The sequence below is a fragment of the Jatropha curcas genome, chromosome 10 (assembly GCF_041381405.1).
Source record: "Jatropha curcas cultivar XTBG-Jc1 chromosome 10, XTBG_Jcur_1.0, whole genome shotgun sequence".
In the NCBI taxonomy this organism is placed as follows: Eukaryota; Viridiplantae; Streptophyta; class Magnoliopsida; order Malpighiales; family Euphorbiaceae; genus Jatropha; species Jatropha curcas.
In genome coordinates, this window is record NC_143160.1 from 2,577,213 (window position 1) to 2,599,868 (window position 22,656).

The 22,656-nt window shown below is 32.5% G+C and overlaps 3 protein-coding genes across 5 annotated transcripts; all 3 read right to left on the reverse strand.

Annotated features, from left to right (window-relative positions):
• Nucleotides 1-1,875: 1,875 nt before the first annotated feature.
• LOC105648536 (junctophilin-like protein) lies at nucleotides 1,876-7,898 on the reverse strand. 2 transcript variants are annotated; one of them, XM_037636013.2, is made up of 9 exons: nucleotides 7,517-7,898; nucleotides 7,339-7,424; nucleotides 7,215-7,246; nucleotides 6,352-6,449; nucleotides 6,166-6,248; nucleotides 5,443-5,520; nucleotides 5,267-5,365; nucleotides 2,598-2,740; nucleotides 1,876-2,157 (listed from the first exon to the last, which is right to left on the reverse strand). In XM_037636013.2, exons 2-9 carry the CDS (start codon nucleotides 7,420-7,422, stop codon nucleotides 2,151-2,153), a joined length of 624 nt encoding a protein of 207 aa, XP_037491941.1. In that variant the 5' UTR covers nucleotides 7,423-7,424; nucleotides 7,517-7,898; the 3' UTR covers nucleotides 1,876-2,150. The 2 variants fall into 2 exon arrangements, with proteins under 2 accessions (XP_037491941.1, XP_012090348.1); XM_012234958.4 differs by lacking the exons at nucleotides 1,876-2,157; nucleotides 2,598-2,740 and adding an exon at nucleotides 2,861-3,374 and having other exon boundaries at nucleotides 7,517-7,887.
• A 445-nt stretch (nucleotides 7,899-8,343) lies between these two features.
• On the reverse strand, nucleotides 8,344-12,668 carry LOC105648537 (pfkB-like carbohydrate kinase family protein). Its single transcript, XM_012234959.3, has 7 exons — nucleotides 12,471-12,668; nucleotides 11,429-11,646; nucleotides 10,623-10,835; nucleotides 10,300-10,497; nucleotides 10,014-10,154; nucleotides 9,271-9,387; nucleotides 8,344-8,763 (listed from the first exon to the last, which is right to left on the reverse strand). The coding sequence occupies exons 1-7, from the start codon at nucleotides 12,490-12,492 to the stop codon at nucleotides 8,629-8,631; spliced, it is 1,044 nt and encodes a 347-aa protein (XP_012090349.1). The 5' UTR covers nucleotides 12,493-12,668; the 3' UTR covers nucleotides 8,344-8,628.
• Nucleotides 12,669-15,543: 2,875 nt separating this feature from the next.
• LOC105648858 (agamous-like MADS-box protein MADS3) lies at nucleotides 15,544-22,140 on the reverse strand. Of its 2 annotated transcripts, none has more exons than XM_012235359.4 (8): nucleotides 21,585-22,140; nucleotides 19,062-19,140; nucleotides 18,799-18,863; nucleotides 18,613-18,712; nucleotides 16,843-16,884; nucleotides 16,125-16,166; nucleotides 15,913-16,022; nucleotides 15,544-15,818 (listed from the first exon to the last, which is right to left on the reverse strand). In XM_012235359.4, the coding sequence occupies exons 1-8, from the start codon at nucleotides 21,764-21,766 to the stop codon at nucleotides 15,758-15,760; spliced, it is 681 nt and encodes a 226-aa protein (XP_012090749.1). In that variant the 5' UTR covers nucleotides 21,767-22,140; the 3' UTR covers nucleotides 15,544-15,757. The 2 variants fall into 2 exon arrangements, with proteins under 2 accessions (XP_012090749.1, XP_020540648.1); XM_020684989.3 differs by having other exon boundaries at nucleotides 18,799-18,860; nucleotides 21,585-22,137.
• Between the last annotated feature and the right edge of the window lie 516 nt (nucleotides 22,141-22,656).

Here is a 22,656-nt window from a genome sequence, read left to right on the forward strand (position 1 = left end):
CATCTTACAATGTGTAGTGTATAACCATATGAATAAGAATGCTAGTTGTGGATGAGCAAACCAGGAAACGTGTGTGTCGAGGCTGAGCTAGATGAAGTAAAAGAAGTTAATGTTAGATCCTCCCACTGGCTTCTTAAATGAATAAAACAATTACTGCCAAGTTACATATTGTCTTTTCTTTCTTCTTTAGTGGTATCAATCGCGAACGATCTATATATCTGTGTGTGTGTATCGTCATAAATTTATAACTTAAAGATGTACATGGGAAATATATATGTGTCTGGATTTAATACTTGCTCGTAAAAGGGATATCGTTTCCAACAGAAAGCATGATATATCCCTTTTATGCTTCACCATTTCAATCGATGTGATGCAGTTTCATCCGTTATTAATACACTGTTCAAAGAATAATTAATTAGCTTAAATTACTCCTACTTAGGATTATCCCATATCATTATTCCGGTTGTTATAGCATCGCATGTTGATATACTTTTATTTTGTATAATAACAGTCAACCTCCTCCAACTGTCTATGCAATAACAAACAACGATCGGAGAATGAGCTCTAACCCAAGTGGTAAACAATCACGGAATGGCGTAATTGACTCGAGATCGCGTCTCATTCTTTCCACTATTCCCCTGTAACTTTGGATGAGCCTTTAAATAGTATACAGTAGTTAATTATATATTCCATCCGACTACATTAATAAGATAAAAATAGTCAACAGCATTACATAGAAGCAATAAGTATATGAACAGGATCATAAGTAGAAATACATAAAAACTTTAGCAAGGTCAGGTACGTACTTACAAATCAGAGCCTTTCAACTAAATTAAGACACTGTATCGTCAAATGCATTGTCACCTTAAATTTTGACAAGAAAGTCAATTAATAGGTAGGGCAGCTATGTTGGTTGCGGATGTTAATTTCCTTCCTTGTTGCAGACATGTTTAACGGAGCCAACAGGTATTAATAAAAAAAAAAAAAACAGAGAGCAAAAAATGTGATGATGACTCTTGAAGGTTATTGACCCACCACCACTTGTCTACATAATCCCATTAAAACTCTGAAAATATTTGTCCTTGTCTTTCTTCCCAAGTCTAAAAACGTGAAATTGCAAGGTCTAAACTCTCCACGCACCTACCCTTTAACCTCCCTATAGTTTCTGATCTGAAGGGCATAATGGCATATCTGAGTTAATGGGGCCAGTGGATTTGAATGGAAGAATAGGAACTGCAGGCTAAAACAAAGAACTGAAGAAAAGCGGTCCTCCTTTTTGGTTTAGTAAAATACAAGTGTAGTTTTTGAAACATATATAATAAAGAATAGCTTTGGGAGTTGAATCAATGGCTTGAAGGAAATTCGACAACTCTATTACTACCGCTCAGACGCCAGGTCACAATTGCTGCTATTAGGTGTGGGATGAATTACAAAAACATTAACTCATCTGCAACCAATCCAATCATATAATTAAGTTTATTTCAGTACACTTGCAAAATTCTTCACTTTCACTAAAGTCCAGTCGCTGAATAGGATCCAAGCATTCAGACAAATTGGTAAAAAGAAAAAAAAAAAAAAAGAAAAGGTAAAAATATGGCCTTCTACCATAACTTTAAAAAGTTTGAAGTTGTAATAAAGCCGCTAAGGCGACACGCGCATCAGGTGGATTTACTCTCACCCACATATACGGTACATCAACAAAAGAAATATATATATATCCAGAAATGAGAATCCCTATAAGACTATAACTCTTCTCCCTCAAATAAAAAAGTAAATTAGTACTAGAATTTATTAAGGGCTACACATGACAGTATACTAGCAGATCCCCAAATAATTTGACGCGACAATTAAGCCAGTCGTCCTATGACGTAGACTAGGATGAAATGCATAAATAATTAATAACATAGCCATCTGTAACAACAATCAATAAATTTTTCTTTTTTTGGTTAAATTTCCAATTCCTAATTGAAAAAGTAAAAAATATATAAAAAAAAAAATGTTGCTCTCGCGTAAGTCATAACATTCAAAATTTTGAATTTGAAACAGTTAAAAATGTTTCTTTAAAGCTTCACTTGGAGATTGAAAACGGCATAACAGGGGTCACAGATTGCGACAACATATGAAATTATGAATTAACATGAATGTGTCAATCAAGTCCTGCACGTTACAAATATAATACGCAAAGATAGAATCAGATAAGGACATTACAATACGGTGCATTTGTGAAATACTTGATGGTATGATTGGCTCATCCAGATCTCCCGAAAATTCCTCTAAAATATATGTTTTGATGATCTGAGGGCATAATTGGAAGAAACGCAATGATATGTTTGAAGACTTGAAAACTACATCAGCATGTGAGTGAGATCAATAATGCATTATGTGGACACATGATTACGAAAAGATATGCAAAAAGATTGGATTCAAGATAGCTAGAAATTATGGAATTTTGAAAAGGCATTTATTTAAACCTGGAAAGCGGGTAAAGATCTCTGGATGAATGAAGCAACGGAAGAAGCATTTGGAAACTGTATGTTCAGTGTCAAACAACTGCATGATTACACAAGTACATTCAAAAGGAACTAAAGTTTCAGAACCTGAAAATGGTGGCTCCACCCAAGACCGTGATAAAATGCCAATTCTTCAATTCAACCCACCAATTTCTGTCTTTTCTTTCTTCCAGCAACCCTCCGCACAAGCAAGGAGTTTCACTTATCACCGTTGTTTTATGCAAGAGACACTTGTGGTTAAAATTTACACAAAAGTGAGAAAACCATTCGACAGGTGTATTATTGAGGGGAAACATATAAGACATTCTATACAAAATAGTTATAATCATAACAGAAAATGATGAGTGCCATTGAAAAGAAAGAATAGATAATTATAACATTCTTGAAACATTACTTGATTGATGTAGAATAATGGTGACACGATTCAACCCGCAATCTGAAGTCTGAAAAGTTAGATGATATTTCCATATCAACAGACTATTTTCAATTGAATGGATAGAACCTTAGGAAGAGAAAGTAAAGTAACAGAACTATTCCCACTGGTTCAGCATGGGAAAAGAATCCGAAATGGCAGTTCTAATTTCTACCATCTACATCAAACCCAGCCCCAGTCCAGCCTGGTGTTGTAGATCCTCTACCCTTGGGCACAGCCCCAACTCCTCTTCCTCTTCCTCTTCCTTGGGATTGAATTTTCTTTTTCCCCCTGCCTTCACCCTCAAGATTAGGCTGCTGATTTGGCCCATTCATTGCTTGGACGTTTCCACCATTTGCTTGATTTGGTATATTTGCAGTGACTATACCACCTGGTGCTGTTGAAAGAGGAATTGAAGATACTTCTGGAGCTGTGCTGTATGATTTCCCATCCTAAACATAGTTGCAAATAAAAACTTTCAACAATCTCTCCACTGCATGCAAGCTACATTCGTAGACTAGCATGTGTATCAATGAAGAAACTAGACAAAACATATACCAGCAATGTTCCCTCACTATTACTGTTAAACAGAAGAAAACACGCAATCATATTAGTCTTAATTGTAGCCACTTTAGAATGCCCCTGGATTGTGGTTCTGTTGAGTTTGCAAAGAGGTACTTATGAATAATTTCTCATTTCAGTCGAATTATTGAATATTTTCAAGCTATACTTAACTGAAATTCTGTATACCCATGTTCAACAAATGCTTTTCCAGTTCACAGCATTTTGCCACATCATTTCCCAGCCGAACTATAATTATCTACTCTGAGAAAAGCATCATAAACCTTCAAATGACCAATAGATCCCTAATTCTGAGTAATAGTGAATATTTTTGCAATCAGTAAATTGATCACAGTTATATGGTTTATTATAGGAGTAACACCAATAGAAAAACTCTCTTCTTTCTCTGTGACCAGGAGACAAAAAAACTCTACACTTCAACATTTAAAAAAAAAAGTATCCTTGTTAACCTGTGCAATTGGAACATATCCAAACTCCAATCCTCCCCCAGGTAAAACAAGAGACAGAGCTCTTACACGGTAAATGATTATTAGGTACACAGAGGCCACCCTAGAAAACACCCACTTGCTCTATGAAAAATAAGATGCATGTGCTCAAGTGAATACAACCAATCCCAGTAGGTTGCATTTAATCCCAAACAAGGAAGTAGAACAAACATCCACTTTATGTTCATCTGCATAGACTACTAACCCACTATAGTGGAAGTCTATGTATATGTTCATTTAGATAAAAACAGCAGTGCCATGGAATCTTTCGCTTGGAAGTCTATATTTCCTCAGTTAGGTTGTGAACTCAGATCTTAGAATTCCTAGATTATTTCAACTTTAGGTACTTTAGACGCGTTTTCTTCATTTCCTTTTTGAGCTAGAGTATCCAGTGTACTAGTTGCCCCCTCTAGTTGGTATCTATACAATAACAACAACTAAGCTTTAATCCCAAACTAGTTGGGGTTGGCTATATAAATTCTCTATTTTCAAAATTTTTTATCAGATTAATATTAATGCAAAGCACAGTATAAGTCAGAAAAAATTTTGAAATATTTTTTGTAGAAAAAAATTTGAAAGGGAATTTTAAAATCATTTGATATATTAATAAATAAAATAAAAATAGGCAACAACAACTAATTAGAGTCTGCTATATGAATCTATTGCATCCATTTTGTTATGTTCATAGCTATATCCTCACTAATACCCGAAGATCATAGATCCTTCATGACAAGTTTCCTTCAAGCAGAAGAGAAAACTCGTTTAATTCCTTTGCTTAAAAGGTAATAAGCGTGTTAGCATCTGTGCCACATTTATAACAAACACTTCCTCAACCACTTTGCATTGATCTTAGTTGCAGTTGGGATGAGTAATACTTTCAAACTTCGGACTTAAACTAAAATTTGCAAACATTGAGAATTTAACCAACGATGCGAATGATTTATCATTTTCCTGCTACATCCTCCCCACTTTTAATTTTTTTGTTATATGGGGTTGTGGCTTGTAGAGTCAGGTATTGAAACATATTAATATGGTTACTGTCAATTTGTTAAATGAGCATCCCACATTTGTAGGCTTTGGAGAGAATTAATGCACAACCTTTCCCCTATAATTTCAAAGATGCTAAAAGAATAGAGATCTGTTACCATATGGGGTTCTACTGCAGAATAGTTTATTTCATTTATCTACATGGGGGGCTCCTGTTTGTTATACTCCTATGCTATTGGTAACAGCATGAAACATAAAGATACAATAAAAATTTCAAAGATAGAGCTTACATGAGTATTGGAGATGGATGCTCTGCTAGGGTTTAAAGCTTCCAGCCTTCTTTTTAATTCCTCAAGTCTGGAAAACTGGGAATTACTGCTTTCTTGGACCTATTAGAGAAAACAATATCAAAAAATCTGTGACAAATAATAAAAGCTTCAGAATCCTATTCAGTAAAGTTTTTTACCAGCTGATTTAAGTCTTCACATAACTTTTGCTTAATTGCTTCCTCATCTTGCACAGCTTTTGTTGCAGCTTCCCAAGCCTAAGAGACATTAAAAAGAGATAAATGTCATGCTGAATAGGAAATGCAATTTATCCAGTTAAATGTATAAGAAAACTCCTAAATATCTCAAAACTACCACATATATGCAGTCCAAGGTGTAAATTCTCTTCAACAGGGTGCTCAGTGCTACATAACAGTGGTTGATCAAGTAGAAAATCTTGCATCCGAAGGAATTTCATCAACAGCTAATAAAAATTTGGACTAAATAAACTGACACACAACAAGAAGGAGCTATAAGATATCATGTATTCTGCCTATTTTATAGGCATATAGCTTATCAGTTTTTGTACATGCACGAGTGGAATATCTCCACTCCTTTCGGATAAAATTGATATATACAGACCTATCACTGTTAAATATTAGACTTCTTAACTAAACACATTATCAGATTTTGTCACTCACTTAAGATAATTGGGCAAAACAGACTATTTTTATCTTGTAAGTTTCTCTTTGTTTCTATACCTCAACCAGCTAGATTATTACTTCCTGTTTCCTAACTCTTATTTATTTATTTATTTCGACATGCTTCAACTGTGTGCTAAAGTTGGTGCTTATATTTCTCAGGGTTAAGACAATATATATAGCTAGGACATTAGTTGAGTATCGCAATTAGGAGGTACAAACCTTTCGTGCTTGTTCTTCCTTCTGCCTGGCAGCACGAATTCTTTCAGTTGACATTTCTATTTTCTTTCTCAAGTGTTCAAGTGCTGAAGATGTGTGCAATACAATAGAATAATTGCAAAGTTACCAAACTATAAAAGCTACAAACGGAAGTTGAGAAAAAGTGCAACTTGACAACATCACCCTGACCTGCTTTTTTAGGTCCAGCAGTAAGTTTCATCTCCATATTAAGACTTGCTAGCTCTCTCTCCACATCACGTATTTTAGAATAGTTTTCCTCAATATACCTGCAAGAAAGTATCAAGGATACTCACATATGTCCACATATTAAATTACTAGCATCAACAGCAGAAGATAAAATAACAGCGTATGTTGCCAGTCTCCTCCAATTTATCTCAAGACTTAAGGTTCTAGAATGAATAACACTGATAATCCTGGCAATAATGAAATAAAAGATAAGTACATCTCATGGCTCTTGCAAATTTTGAGATACCAAATCAAAATTGCAGAGAACTCTAATACCTCTAAACATGTCTACAATCTGGTAATCTAACATAATTATGCAAGTTTTCTACATTTTCTCTAGATCTGAATTCCTACCTGTTCACAAGCACTCACTTATTCTCCACATGGTTCCAAAGACAAGGGGGAAAATTCATACACAGAGAGAGAGAGAGAGGGAGACAGACTTAGTCTATTTGACTGGCTAACTTCTTTTCAAATTATTAAGGGACTCACTGCAGCAATGCCAAGAATTGGACTAAAGTCAGTGAGTTCAAAATTCTAGAATCCGATCATTGGCTAACATAATTCAGATTCATTGATTCATTTAATTTCTACAATCTATTGTATCTCAACTAAACATGAGCATCGAGGAAACGCCAAAACATTATTGAACTAAGATTATGTATTACTTAGAACGATGGAGCACTCAAGGGTGACTAACATGGACCAAATACAGAGTTACACAATACTAAAGCATTTGATGTATTGAAACAAAAACAGTAATATCCAATTAGAAAAGAAGTGAGTTAAAGAACTTGTCAACATACTTTTTTAACTGAAGCTGCTCTTCCTCGATTATCTGCCATAACCAACACACAATCACAATTAAATTCAGTAAATAAACCAATTACAATTATCATGTACGTTAACTAATGCATACAGCAGAGAGACCTTCTCGGTGTAGGCAATGACAAAGGCTTCTCTGGCGAGACCATCGGGTCCGATCTCAGGAAGAAGAGAAGGATTTGAAGTCATTTCTGCTTAGAAATGGAAATGTCAAATTTGAATCAGAAAAGGGCAAAATAAAATGATAATATCTGTTGATCTCTCCGTCTCCGATTAAACTCACCAAGCAGCCACCGATTTCACTTGAATCGGATCGTTAATTTGTGTAATTGAGTTATTGGCTTCTTCCGGTTGTTTTACTTCATTTCTTTTTTAACCCAGTGGCAGTGGGAAGTGTATGATCAACGATATGTTTTTGTATCGTGTTTCGGCGGCCGATTTCCGGTTGACACACGATCCAAGTTGACGTATAATTCCGAAGATACCGAAATTGCAATTGGGATTGAACGTCACACGTTAGTCACGCTTCTGATGCGACGTGATGGGCACTTGATCTTCTCCACATGCTAGGCACGTGGGGGTAGGAGAAAGTGGCGCTGCACTTTTCCAGAAACTAAATCGGGATGAGTTGCAAATTTGCAATCCTACCGAGAAAATTGAGTGTAATGAACAGAGTGAAAAATATATTTTTAAAATCGAATTTATTTGTTGAAAGAACTTTTTAAAAAAATAATAATTATAAAATTTTAATAGTAAATTTCACTAAATAAATTAAATTCATTTAAAATTACTATCATCACTTTTATTTTTCTAAATTGAGAGAGAAACAATTTCCGAATCATCATTTGACCCCAATTGTACCAAAAACCACCTCATGTGAGATCGAATTCCATTCCATGCGATTATGAAACAGAATACAAACAACAAAGGCTAACCAACGGATCAATTACTACTCCATCAACAAAATTGCCCTAAGATGGATGTTTCATGTTTTCTGTCGAAATGGACATTAAAATACACAAATTTTGACTCCGTTATAGAGCCACATTCAAGAAGCAACAAAGAATCATATCACGAAACATTCAAAACCCAGAGTATTAGCTCCAATGCTTGTAATGGTAACATGTATGAATATATCCATGATGAGATCAAACTTACTGTCAACGTTTTAGTAAACGAACAAATCTACAACATTAGAGACCAAAAAAGGCCCAGCTGAAAAGAGAGAGAGAGAGAGGGGGGCGCCCTTATTACAACCCTTTTTTGCTCGTCGGTATATAGAAGAAATGAAGCAAGCCAAGAATAAATGGGGCAAAAAGGTTGTTTAACTATGAAGGACTTTAAAATAAGCAGCTAAATACAAGAAAGAAAATGAATATCTTGTCACAGTTTATATCATGCAAGGACTTCCTCTAAGAGTTTGAGGACATCTTCTCTGGTGGGTAGGGCAGGGATTGCACCTCTCTCTGTTACAGTGACAGCACCACAGGCATTTGCAAAAAGAAGAGCCTCTCTTAAGCGCTTCTCATCCTGCACAAAAAGGTATTAAGCTCAGGTTCAATTGGCAGTTCTTAAATCTTAATAGTCAAAAAGAACAGCTAGACTTGAATTATCAGTGATGCTATGTGAATTGCCACAAACATTTAAACCGCATTAGCAAATCTAATAATAAAAATATCACGCTGCACTTTAATTTATTTATCTGGTCTATAGGATTCAGAAATAAAATATGCCGACGATTCAAAGTATGATTTAAGATTGCTTTATATATAATATGTCTTACTATGGGGTAGTCTAATACCAAACTGGGTTGTTTAAGCTGCCATAGTTCCCCATATTTCAAAAACCAAAAACTGAAGAAGTAAAAGACTAGAATTTACAAGGAAAGCTTTCCTGCAGTAAAAGATGAAACCCAGAGAAGATTCAGATTCTGTTTTTTTCCCCAAGAAATGCCTTTAGATCATAAGTTTGGAAGCAATCAATGGGATAAAAGAAACATCTTAATCATTCCTCTTATGCAATAAGAAATAGAAGTACCTTGAGAACACTTGTATCAGCAGCTAGGCTGCTGAGAATCCCACCGACAAAGGCATCACCTGCACCAGTTGTGTCAACAGGTTTCACTTGAACACTAGCTACCCTGCCCTTAAACTCCTGCATTTAGTTACGCTGATGTCAATTTCTGAAATGAATATGGATAATGCCGTAATCGAAAGCAAACATCTAAATGAACAGTTGCAATTTAAGCAAAGCTGCAACAGTAGGTTTGTCCGACAGTTAGTAGCCATTATGGGCAAGGTAATCATACATATCATTTTTATTCGCAAGTCCCTCCCCAAATTCAATTCAGATTACTTGAATTTCTATTCACAGAAATGCATAGCATCAATACTGAGGAAAATCAGTCGAAAACATTGTTCTCTTATAATTGTTTGCAAGGCAAGCATGACAGCAGTTTCACAAAGGATCAGAATAAAAGTTTGAAATCAATTATTATGGTTCCATATTGTACATGCACACCCCAATGCATGCAACAACCATGAGACGCCTTTATGACTTCAGGTCTTTTTGCTGACATGTATCAATTTAATAAATTTCATGAAATAAGTTGTAATAGATAGATATTGAGAGAGGTTTCAATAAAAACTACTCTAAAACTGCCAAAGAAATCTATGAATTTTACCCTGGTTGAGCGCCATGCAAATAGGCTTCAGGATCTATCTTCACTCAGATCCTCAGCATGAAGTCACAAGTATGAAAATGATAATTGATGAGCTTACCTTCGTGTAGTATCTACAGCCCTCTGAGCCTTCAGTTACAATCAGAAGCTTCAGATTAGGATGAAAAAGCTTCTTTAAGACCACTTTATCATCATTAGGATCATCACCTCCAGTTAAGAATGTGATTTCCTCCTCACTTATCTGCCATTTCAAAAGATCACCGAAATAAGTATATTGGCTGAATGGTCTGCAATGGTTTCACATGTGTGCACATACAAGAAGAAAAAAAAAAAGCGTGTTTGCACTTATGCAACACTCTATGAATCATATATCTCAATAAATGCACCTTAATAACATCAGCTTGTTCCCAGATACTCATTATGCCTTCCCGAGCAGCGTCTGCTGATGGCCACAAAGCCAATCTCAAATTTGGATCATAAGAAAGGATGCTGCCAGAGTTTTTGGCAATCCTCATTGCGGCAAGATGAGCTGACCTGCATGGTTCTGCAATCAAACTAATTGAACCATAATGAAAGATCCTTGCCTGCAATTGTTTTGGAAATGAAAAATTTCAGATAGATGACCTGCAATGAATTAGTAAAATTTTTCCGGACTATATTATCTAATATGCTACATTTCTTGCTTAAAACAAGACGGAGAAAGCAAGACCTGCTCTAGGAGATTTATATCTAGTTCTGACTCATGAAGAAGCATGTCTGCACTCGGATGACGGAAAAATAAGAATTCACGTTCACCGTCAGCTCTGAGAGTAACAAATGCCAGCGCAGTCCTTGCACTAGAATCAAATCGCACACCAGAATTATCAACGTTGTTTTGTTTTAAAATGTCAGCCAACATATAGCCAAAATCATCGTCACCTAACTGAGGCACATAATAGAAGAGAATTTGAAATAGGAATCAGTCTAAGTAAGAAGCAAAAAACCATAGACTTCAAAATCCTTTACAGCAAACTGAGACATAGCATTGAAACCAGAAATTCTATTTGGTTAAGAGTCTAAGAAATTCTTAAATATAAAGAATACAATCAGATAAGGACATGTGGCAAAAACCTATTATTTGAAATATAATGTGGATATGGGGACACTTTTAATTCAGGGGCAGGCAATTAAGAAATCAGATCAAAATATTATAGAAACTGATAAAATATGATGTTTGTTATTAACATCACAAAATGACAAAATTTACTTCCATTGAGAAAATGTCCATTTCATACAACAGAAATTGGCATGTGTCATTTCCATGGTTAACAAAAACTTCAGGTTTACTGCTCTGGTTTTTGGAATTAGGGAGGTAGAAAGTTAGCCAACTACTAATACTCAGGTATTTGACATGATACTCTATTTTGCATATTTCTGGCAAAAAAAACAGCTGATGATAAAAGATCTAGTGTTCGGCATGCAATAAGGCAGAGAGGAAACACCTAAATAAGTAAACCTAGCCATATTCAAATGCACCTTGCCTATAAAAGCTGAAGAACCACCTAGTCTTGATATGCAAACAGCCACATTAGCAGGAGCACCACCAGGAGCCTTCTTGAAAGCGGGTGCTTCAGCTAGTGAAACTCCACCAACTGTTGGCACAAAATCAATCAACATTTCTCCAAAGCAAACGACTAAGGAGATATTAGCTTGAGACCCTCCTTTTGTGTATGAGGCATCATCTTTAGGTTCACCTACACAATTGCAATTACTTTGCATCAGTAGAAACTATAGACAAATGGGTATCAAATTGAAGTTAAGAATGTCTCTGCATATATATATATATATATATATATATTTTTTTTTTTTTTTTTTTTGGTTTTTTTTTATATTTATATAACTACATAAAAGTGGAAAACAAATTAGCAAGTTAACCAAACAAACCACTAGTTATCCACTTCAAATTAGATCATAAGTTTTGTTCATCAATCTAAAAGAATCCCAAAACCCAAATTTCTTACATAGATGAGCCCACAACTACTTAGCAAGCCTAGTATTTTTCCACCCTTATCGAGGTAGAAACAAAAGCAACTAATTCTGGATCTATTGCGTAATGTATATGGTCGAACAAGACTACTGATAGTAAATAAAATTCTCAATATGATGTGTTCCTAAATTACTCACATACATCTAATAAGCCCCAGATAATAATAAGAGCCCCAACAATTACGTAATGTACAGTAATATGAAAATTCAAATCGGTAATAACTAATCAAGGTGTCCTCCAGTACCAGAAAATTTATAGTGATTTGGTTGAACAAATCAAGAACACAACAGATGCTTAAGAACAGAGAACAGAACCCGAAGCATATAAAGAAAGATCTACTAAAAATGATCCGAAAAATAAGCTCAAAAATCACCAAACAAGAGAACATAAAGCAATCTCGGAACATACAGCACATAAATTAACTCACATACATATATATCAATCATAAAATGAATGAAAGAAAAGAGAAATCCTGAAGCAAAATGAATAACAGAAGCCAACATGTAAGTTTTTGGAAAAAAAATAATGTACCAGGATTGTGTTTCGCAGCCATTTGAGAGCTGAAACTATGGAAAGAGACTAACAAGTGTCGATGTTGTAAAAAGATGATGCGGAAGTAAGGGAGTTGTGGTTGTATTTGTATACACTAACGCTGTAGAATCTTCAAAGGATCGTTCAAAGCTGACTGACAGGAGGGACTTCTCCTCGCAACTGTACTGCTTTATGATAACCCGTAATTTCCATTTTCTTTTTTTTTTTTAAAAAAAAAGAAAATAAAATTTCTTTTGAGCCGCCCACCGCAACACAAGGTAGAAAAGACGGCGTTATTTTTTTTTACCGCGGGTGAAAAACCCACAGAAAGAAAGAGCCATGAGCTGTAAAGTGTTGAAAGAACAGGTTAATTTAGGAGGGGAAACCAACAGCGCCGGGGCGGCGGCTACCGCCTATAATACGGCAGCTGTCCACCATTGGAATTACAACTGGCAGAACCTGTTTGGTGGGTAGGAAAAGCGTTTTTGAATCTTTGATTTAAAAAATTGCAAGCCTTACAGTTTGCCCCCCGTATTGATGCATGTTAAGCTTGGCGTGGTGGGTTTGATCAAGCTAGATCTCTGATTCTGAGTGAATTACGGGGAGATTTGAATAATCCCACTTTTAAGACAAGACAAGCATTGGAAAATCCTTGTTTTTTTTTTTTTTTTTTTTTTTTAAATCTCAATACTGATATTTATTTAACTCTGAGTCGTCATGGTCTATAGAACACAAATTCCATTTACAGAAGCAAGCGTAATTGCTAAAAACATTTTTCCTCCACAATTTAAAAATAAAATACAAAACAATAGCCAAGTGTTGAAACATGAAAATGTAAAATGACAATGTGTTCGTAATCTATAAGATTTCATTGTAATTGGATCAAGTGTAGAGCATATTAGGTAAACTGGATCGAGTTTAGAGCATATTAGGTAAATTGGATCAAACTTAAAAGTATATTAGGTAAGCTAATCTTGGCCAAAGTTTCGGAATCAGAATCAAATAGAGTCAGTACAATCGGTAATTTCAGTTTTCCAATCCAAACTTTATTAATAAAATTCGGTTTTGGTTTTAGTTTGAACAAGTGCCAAAATTTATTGGAATCCGGAAATTTTTTTCGACGATCTGGTATATTTCAGTTTTCTAAAAAATTTGCTATGTATTATTCACATCCCATAATTTTTGTCTTATTTTCTTTTTTTATTCATGTCATTTATTTCTTTTTTAAAGTAAATAATATTTGAAATTTATTATTTTATCCTTTAAAAAAATTTAATATTGATCATTTAATTTTCATGGATATTAATATAATGGTATATTAGAAAAGAAATGAATAAATATTATAATTTAATCATATTAACTAATTTTTTTAATTCATATGTAGGTCAAACCATGACTCAAATTTTGAGACGAGGGTGTATAAATTTTTGTATTAGACAAATAAATAAATCAATAATACAATAAATAAAAAAATTTTAATATTTATTATAATATTTTTAAATCTTCATTTTAATTGGGAATGACATTTTATTTTTAAGAGAAGAAAATTAATGAAATAGTACAACTTGTATTGATTTAATTAATTAATAAATTAAAAAATAATTTAGTCTAGTGATTGAAGTGTACTAAATCTTATCTCGATGATCACAGAATTGAATGGTGAAGTCGCATTTTAAAAGAAAAGGAAAGTAAACTATTTTTAAGAGAATTGACATTTTTTTAAAACGATAAAGGTGCTAACTATCAACCGCTAGTGATAACTGTAAATTATTATTTTTTATGTTTTTTTTCATACTTTATAATAAATTAAGTAAAATAGATGTAAATTTCATGTCTATATATTTTACAATCTATAAATAAAAATATCAAAATTTAAAAATAAATTTGCAATATTATGATCAAGTAATAGAAAAAAAAGGTTCTTTAAAAAATATGTTGAAAATATTTCCGAAGAGATTATTTTTGCAAAACAAATGAATGGAAAATATTTAATAAATATCCGCATATAGATGAAGATTAAATTTAAAAGTAACCTTTTGATTTGAAAAACTCAATTTTAGCCATTAGATTAAAGTAGTAAAGTGAGTGGCATAGGAAATTATGATAGATTTCAATTATTGATAAAGGTACCAAACAAATAAAGGGAAAATCCGAAACATATGGACGGTTTTTGATGAAGGTGCGAAAAGAATTCAAAGAAAAAAGGTGCAAAGATTTTATCCCCTACTATTTATGAAAGATATATAGCATAATTAGAAAAATAATTTAATAATATTACAGTAATACTCAACTTAAATGATTTATATTGATTTAATAAAAAATGAATTTGACAAAATAAGTGAGAATTGAATGGTAAGTGATAATATTATTTTTGTATAAATAAATGGAATAGAAAATGAATAAAGGATATTTTGCTATTTTTATTAAAAATTAACTGTAAAAAGTAAAAATTTTGGACGGAAGAATTTATGAGTTTGGAAAACTAGAATGTATTTTTGAAAAAATAAAGGCTAGATAGTTAATTTTATTAAATTAAAGGGATTAAATAGTAATTTGTCAGAATTGGTTGCCCAGAAGAAAGGCAAACTGGGAAGTTTATAAAAAGAAATTGTTGTCGTTTTCGGGAACTTAACAAATACACGTCAATTAGAAAATTGGTTGGACATCCAATAATACTCACTTTCGTACTGGAAGCTATAGAAAATTTTAAATTTACTGAAAAAATAATTAACATATTTAGGAATATAGATTACAACAAGAAAGAAAAAATTTTGAAATTTGAAATTTGAAAAAATAATTAACATTCATATGTTTATAAAATCACATGAATCAGATATTTTTTTGTAACATTTTAAAATTTCAAATCGGTATTAATTCCAATTAATCAAGACATTCTCACTGTAATCACTCTAGAAAATAATCATCTGAACACTTCAAATAAAATGAGATCTCTACTGAAATATCAAATTTTAAACAATCAAACACTGGGTTTAAATCATATACAGAGACAATGTTGTAAAAAGATACAGGTTGATAAATAACAGTATTCTTAGGGAAAAAAAAAAAAAAAACCTTATATAAAAGATTATTATAAGACATGACTGGAATCTGTCATTAATATTACAACATGAGAATTATTGGTCACATATTATTTAAAAAAAAAAAAAAAACATTAGCTGAGTTCGTAAAAATCCATCAATAGTAACCAAACATATCTTAAACATAAGACGATCAGAATTCTTTCTTCAAGATTAATTTGAACTTCAACAATACCATCCAGGAGAGAGTCATTCCCATGGCCAATAATATGGCTGAAGGGCTTCTGCTTGGGGAATAAATTGATGATACCTGCAGTGGAGATTTCAGATTTAAGAAATATATTCTTGCTTTAAACTGATAAGTCTTTATTGTATATTTAATAGGAGAAAAAAAAAATGTGCACCCTATCTCTAAGTTGGGTACTGAAGGTTGTGCCCTAGTCTGTGTGTTGGCTGCAGCTGCCTTATTGCTAGGGCCTCCTACACCTGCATGAGCTTCTTGTCCTTCTTTCAGCTGTAAATTGAACAATCAGTTACGAAACTGTAATTAAAAGCCAAAATTATTGAGGTAAACTTATACTAATTTCATGACATAGATGGAAATTTGCATCAAGACCTTAATCTTGAGCTGTTTATTTTCCTCCCCAAGATCGTGCTCCTGCCAGACAACCGAAAAAGCCTTAGACATTATACTGTTATTGGCAATAAGAACAAAAAAGTAAATCAGAGAATGCAATTTCTATTCCAGTGTGTTGTGTTGGTCTTGGAAAGAACCGGTAATTAATAAACTACACTAACAGGAGAGTAGGGGAATACCATTGGGGTATTTACTGGGTGTGAATATACAACAGGGCAGGTAAAAAAAGAACTAACAGTTGCTAATTTGTTAATTACTTAGATTTTGGAAATTTAAAAGAAAAAATAGTGCAATTATGTACTGTCTTCAAGGAGAAAAGTAGAGACAGATAGAGAAGAAAATGATCTTCTACTGTTCATTGTTAAAGATGAATCTTTGGCTAATCCAAAGACTAACCGGAGCCGACAGGCCTCCTTACGCCCGAACCTAAAACGGATAGTCAAGTGAAATTCATATTCTAATTATGCCACTTTTACTGGAACCGAAGGAGTATACTTTATCGGCCATGCTCCATATATACCAATTATCAAATACATATATAGCATTAGTAAAACCTGAGCACATTTCAGTTAAAAAAGAAACGTAAATTGAAATTTCTCGCCCTTATCTCTACCACAAAGAGGTTTAAAAATGGGGCAAAAATCCTTGCATTAATATTAATGCATGAAAGAAAAGCTACGGGGCAATGCAATATTACCTTTTTCCGTAGTTCTTCCAATCTCTCCGACAGCAACTGTGTCTGCATTGATAAATTGTAAGTAGAAATCAAGGGTGTCCTTCTGTTTATACATATCATTTTTACACTTACTCTTTATGTCTTCAATATTTCAATTTATGCACGTTCAAAAAGATTTAGCCTTTGAGATTAGAATCTTTAACTTTGGGTCACTAGATAAAATGTAATCTACACTATAAAAATTATGAGATGCAAAATAACTGCAGCAGCAGAATTTTATTATCAATCACCGGCATCACAGGTGATAAAAAGCAATGAATGTGTGATAATGTTCAGGTGTTATACGAGCAACGTCTCAAGATTTTCTCTTTTCTCCTCTAGCCGTATGTCCTAAGGGTACTCAACTACCTATCTCAAGTAGCTTACATACATTTCTACTACTTGATTCAAGACTTGACTGAACTCTTAGGAAGCTGTATACAGCTTGTTCACGATGGATTTTAATGTTTGAGGCTGGGGTTTGTGTTGTGTTTGGGAGATTGGAAAATGCAAGAAAAAGAGAGAGATGTGAGAGCTTTTCTTTCGTTTTCCTGTTCTTTTTTTCAAACATTTTCTAGCAATCCTAATTGCTTATCTATCCAAAACAATATATACTACTGAAAGAAGAGGCCCTCGCTCCACGACTTCGACAGACAGTAACTATTTCACTATATACTTAATTAATTTCTAATCTGAAAAAACAAAAATCAATCTTTCCATTTATCTCCAACATTTTTCTTCTATTTTTAATTTTAACCTGGAAAAAATTTATTTCTAAACATATTATAAAGGAATTAACAATATTAACGTGTAGCTTAGTTGCTAAGTTGCATTAATAACTTAAATTGTATTTTATTAGCAGAAAATAATTAATATTTGGCTCTAGGATGTAGATACTATAATTTTTTTTGATCAGCAAATATAATTTTATTTTATTAATTAAATACATATATTAAAGTAATTAATTTAGATGGGTTATAATATTGTAACATCTCAAATAAGGCAATACATTTTCTTTCTTATTATTATAATTGAAGTATATATATTTACCAAAAATGAAGTTTAAGAAAAATTTATCTGTGAACATGTAATAAAATTTTATGAGATAACTTATTTGATAATTGAATATATTTCTTAATTGTCACTAGTTAACATTGGCATAAAATCAATTTTTTTATTGTAAAAGCATTATAAAATACGCTATATTTCAGAGAATAGCCTTACCATCTGCCTTTTTTTTTTTTTTGTTGTTATCTCATGAGAAAGTTGGCAGATTTGATTTGGGCTACTCATTCCATTTTGTAGTCCATATCGGGTATACGGTTTCTTTGTTATAGATTTTTTGGGTTATATAGAACATCAGACTTGAGGATTTGTAGTTCTTGTCATTTCCTTTCTCTTAATAATAATTCAAATATGGTTTGCTGTTCACACTATAATAATTAGGCTAATTGCTATTAGTTGATTAAAAGATAATTAGAATATGAATCCTAGGATTTAACCTGTTTAAGCATAAAACTTTGGTTCGATTTTAAAAAGTTCTACATAATCACAATCACTAAAATCTAAAAAGTTCAATTGTTTAATGTATGGAGTAAGAAATTAATCACATTTGAATATCTTCCTTAATAACATCTATGTTATTTTTTTTAGAGGACATCTAATCAATAACAACACTGTTAAGAAAAAAAGAAACAACAATTTAAGTAATATGCAAAAAGAAAATCAGAAAGTCCATAAATATGAGACTACCTTTCTTTTTCGTGCTTGTGAGAGAGTCCTGTCTAACTGTTTCTCAATTTTCTGCAACTCTTTCATACTAAGCAGTTCTAGTTCTTCTCCAAGCATATTCCTTGAGAATATAAAATATAATATATCAGCAATCGACTAATTATAATATTGTATATAAATGGGCAAAACTGAATGTTAATTAGATACCTCTGAGAGCATAAAAGAGATTCGTATTTGGTCTTCAACCTTGTGACCTCTTGGTATAAGTTCTGCTGTTAATTAAATTAATCAATAAAAAGAGAAGAGAGACAATAATACAACAAACAATGCACCTCCATCTGAAAATATGACAGGCTATATATTTCCCCTTAAATTTAACTCTATTAGCCCTCCCAATGAGCAATATATATCAAGAGAAGAGAAGTATATATATATATATACAGGAAATATGAAATGGAAAAGAGGGAAACCTCTGATCTATTCTCAAAATTGTTGGCATCTTGTGAGGAGTAACAATGTTGTCGATACCGCTTAAGAGTTTTGGTTACCCTGATTGGAAAGCAAGTGTTAGTTAAGTGCTTAAATGAGATCGAAATAGCAAATCACATAAGTAAATTAAATAGCAGCAAATAGACTTGAGGTTAAGTGGAAATGAATAAGCATATATATATATATAGTTCGTTAGAGATTAAATTGGCTGGAATAATATTGTAGACTATATAATAAAAGTAATTTTACGGTAGAGAGAATCTGAACTCCATGATTTTATAAAAATACTTCCTGCAAGCAAGATAGGATTTAATATGTATAAAATATACATAGGTTATATTTGCTAGACTTGAATGGGAAATATAATGCAAGTAATGGCATTATCTTTCTTGTTTATACCAAAAAAAAGAAAATTATTTATGCATTGATAATTTGCTCTGACCGCATCAAGCGAAGCACTACTAGTGGATTTTCTCCAGTTACAAAGATAGAACACCAAACCTCTTACTTAAGGGTCAAAATCCTTTCCATCAAACAAACCCATATTAGTATTTTATCTATCATATTTTGATTCTATTGATTATATTTTCATCTAAGTCACTCTTTTGAAAAATAAAGTCTAAAATGTCTAAATGAATTGTACTTAAGCACCACGATACAATCCTATCTAACCTTAGCTTTCTCACCTTCTTATTGCAATAAATAAATAAATTTAATGCATTAGTAAATTAAGTTTTTGATGTTAGCAGTAGCAACACAATGGTAGTGATGACAGTGATAATATAACATGATAATGGAGGATAAAGATTTTAATGGTGACCTTGGAGCCACTAAAGAAAGTGATGGTAGTGGTGGTGGTGACAACAATAGCAAGAATAGTGATGGTAAGGGTAAATAAATAATAAATTAATACACTCATATAAAATTTCTTAGTTTTTTTATAATAATAAATAAGGAAATGGATTATCTATGTTATTCTAAACACATTTCAAAAGTAATGACATTATTCTAAAAGTGTATTATACTTACAATATAGTCCAGAATTTTAGAAATTAAAACAAAATAAAAAATAGCAAATTTTATAAAACTAAAATATAGTGTGAATGCAAAGTATTAGTCTATTGACAATTGTTATACTTCTTGATAAGTATTTAGTAAAAATATTGTTCATTTTTATTATATAATTATAATTATCTCCACCAATAAGGATAAATAATTATTTTCCAAGTGAAAAATTTCTGTTATTAGTTAACATATATATTTTACATTCAAAGAAGACAATGAATGATTATTTTTCAATCAAGAATAGATAGGCTTTGTCAAATGAATCCTTTTTAATTTATTTACTTTTTTGGTTTAGAAAAAAACTAAGTTTAAAATCAATTTGAGTAGCTAGTAATTTGAAATGATTTTGTATTCAAACTTAATTTATATAATTTCACACATAGAACTTAATTTGGATAGTTAGTAATCTTCTTGTCTTTTATAGCCTAACAACATGTAACTCTGACTCGAGAGTACTCAAATTCGATTCTTCCTCTTCAATATGGTCATCCTAGTTTTCTACATCTTCTTTCTTGGAAAATAATTCTAAAAACATTTTTTTTTCTTTAATTTTCAGCCAGCATATGTTAGTCTAAACATTCAAATTAGAATAGAGGGAAAAATTAAGTCAAATAGTCAAAAATCAAGGCACGAGTGATGAAATTATACAAAAACATAAAGATGAAGGAAACACATTAATAGCTCTAAAACTGGTTTATTGAGAAGCTTCCAGTTGCATAATGAGAAGAGAATACTGTTTCATTCGATTAAAGTAAACCTTTATTGTACTGACTGTAACACTATCCAGAACTAGAAGACAGAAAGAAATTTTAAATTGAATCATAAAAACAATTGGCAGTGGTACCTGAACCAAAACGGCGACGAACACTTGCTAGGGCTCCAATGAAAATGGGGATGGACAGTTCATTTAAGTAGTGCATCACTTAAAAGAGGGTTTTGATGATTGTCGTCAGGTTAGAGGAGGAAGAGAGAGAAAAACCCTAGATATGGAAAAATAAGCTGTCACTCAAACTTTGACAAGATCTGAATTTTCTTCTTTCCGTATAGAGGGATCTTAAAGAATGCAAAGGACGACAAAACGTGTTAATAAACCATTGGGCTAACAACTCCACAACAATAGACCCTACTTATCCAGGAACCATTGAATCCCTCGATTCAACCAAAGATTTTTTATCAGAAATCTCTCTCTTTCTCTGTGTCGTCGTTAATTTCTTTACAAAAGTTATATACAAAGATGCAGTTATTCGAAAATATTGTAATGTAGTTATATGTTTTGCTAAAACTATATATATATATATATATATATATAGTTTTTTTTTCGCTAAAAAGAAACTAACACATCTATGCATGATTCGTTTGAAAGAAAAAGAAAAAAAAAAAGAAAAGAAATATGTAGAATACAAAGAGAGAGAGAGAGAGAGAGAGAGAGAGGAGCATACTCGGTGCTACCAAACTCAGAAACCTTGCCGCGGCTAGAGAAGATGATGAGAGCGACCTCAGCATCACAAAGAACCGAGAGCTCATAGGCTTTTTTGAGCAAACCATTTCTTCTTTTGGAGAAGGTAACTTGGCGGTTGATCTTGTTTTCTATTCTCTCCAAGACGACCTTTCCTCTCCCCATTTCTCCTTCCTTTTCCTCTTTTTTGAAAAAGACCTAGGAATAAGGTAGATGGATCATTTTCTCGTATTCATTCTTTATTATTTATTTGTTTCTTTCTCTCTCTGTCTTTCTCGGCTGAGTATGAATTGAGTTTTGTATTTGGTTTTATGTGGAGACAACCGGGAATGTGTATACAAGTCCTTTACATCTTTTCGAAGTGAAAATATTACTGAAAATGAAATATGAAATAGTATATATTAGTGTAAGAACTTTCTGTTATTGTGTATATTTGCCGAAAGTGGAGAATTCAAAGCCATTTTGCAGGCCCTTTCGCTTCTCTAGCCATCTTTCATTTAGAATTCTACATTTCCTATTTCTTCTTTATGCTCACCAAAAGCCTATTGGGTATTTTGGAAGATAGACAGAAAGAGAAATATGTAACTACAGTATAATCACCTATGCATCAAACTAATTATAAACAGTTTTTTCCATTGAAACGAATATATTTCTTACTATACATTGAGAAAAAAAAAAAAGACAAAGCAATATTACCTTTTAAAATAATCTTTTGATTGACTTGCTGTATAAGACTACCCATACACTAGGTGAAAATAAGAAATTTCTAGATAGAAGTGTTACACTAGGTGAAAATAATAAATTTCTAGATAGAAGTGTTACAAATATTATATTTAATACCCATCCAACTCATTGGCGGAGCTTGAAAGTAGAGTTTAAAGGGGTGAAATGTAATTTTCTTTTAGAATTTTGGTGGGCAAAATTTTTTTAAGGACAAATGTAATTTTTTTTTCTAAGAAATATATATAGATCTTGCCCTAATGCCCCTATCCAGATACGAGAGAAATCAATCAAATGACATTTAGTTAGCAATATACTTATACTAATTAACTCCC

Bases quoted from the DNA above. Each gene is read 5' to 3' on its own strand.
- LOC105648858 (XM_012235359.4), bottom strand. From the start codon at position 21,766: ATGGGGAGAGGAAAGGTCGTCTTGGAGAGAATAGAAAACAAGATCAAC. The intron at 18,713-18,798 runs GTATCTAATTAA...TATATTCTCAAG, and splicing joins TCTCTTTTATGCTCTCAGAG to GAATATGCTTGGAGAAGAAC. The intron at 16,167-16,842 runs GTAATATTGCAT...GTTGTCTGGCAG, and splicing joins TGGAAGAACTACGGAAAAAG to GAGCACGATCTTGGGGAGGA.
- LOC105648537 (XM_012234959.3), bottom strand. From the start codon at position 12,492: ATGGCTGCGAAACACAATCCTG. The intron at 10,836-11,428 runs GTGCATTTGAAT...TATGTGCCTCAG, and splicing joins CTTCAGCTTTTATAGGCAAG to TTAGGTGACGATGATTTTGG. The intron at 9,388-10,013 runs GTAAGCTCATCA...AACTAAATGCAG, and splicing joins GCTGTAGATACTACACGAAG to GAGTTTAAGGGCAGGGTAGC.
- LOC105648536 (XM_012234958.4), bottom strand. From the start codon at position 7,422: ATGACTTCAAATCCTTCTCTTCTTCCTGAGATCGGACCCGATGGTCTC. The intron at 6,249-6,351 runs GTCAGGGTGATG...ACACATCTTCAG, and splicing joins TGCTGGACCTAAAAAAGCAG to CACTTGAACACTTGAGAAAG. The intron at 5,521-6,165 runs GTTTGTACCTCC...AATGTCTCTTAG, and splicing joins AGGAAGAACAAGCACGAAAG to GCTTGGGAAGCTGCAACAAA.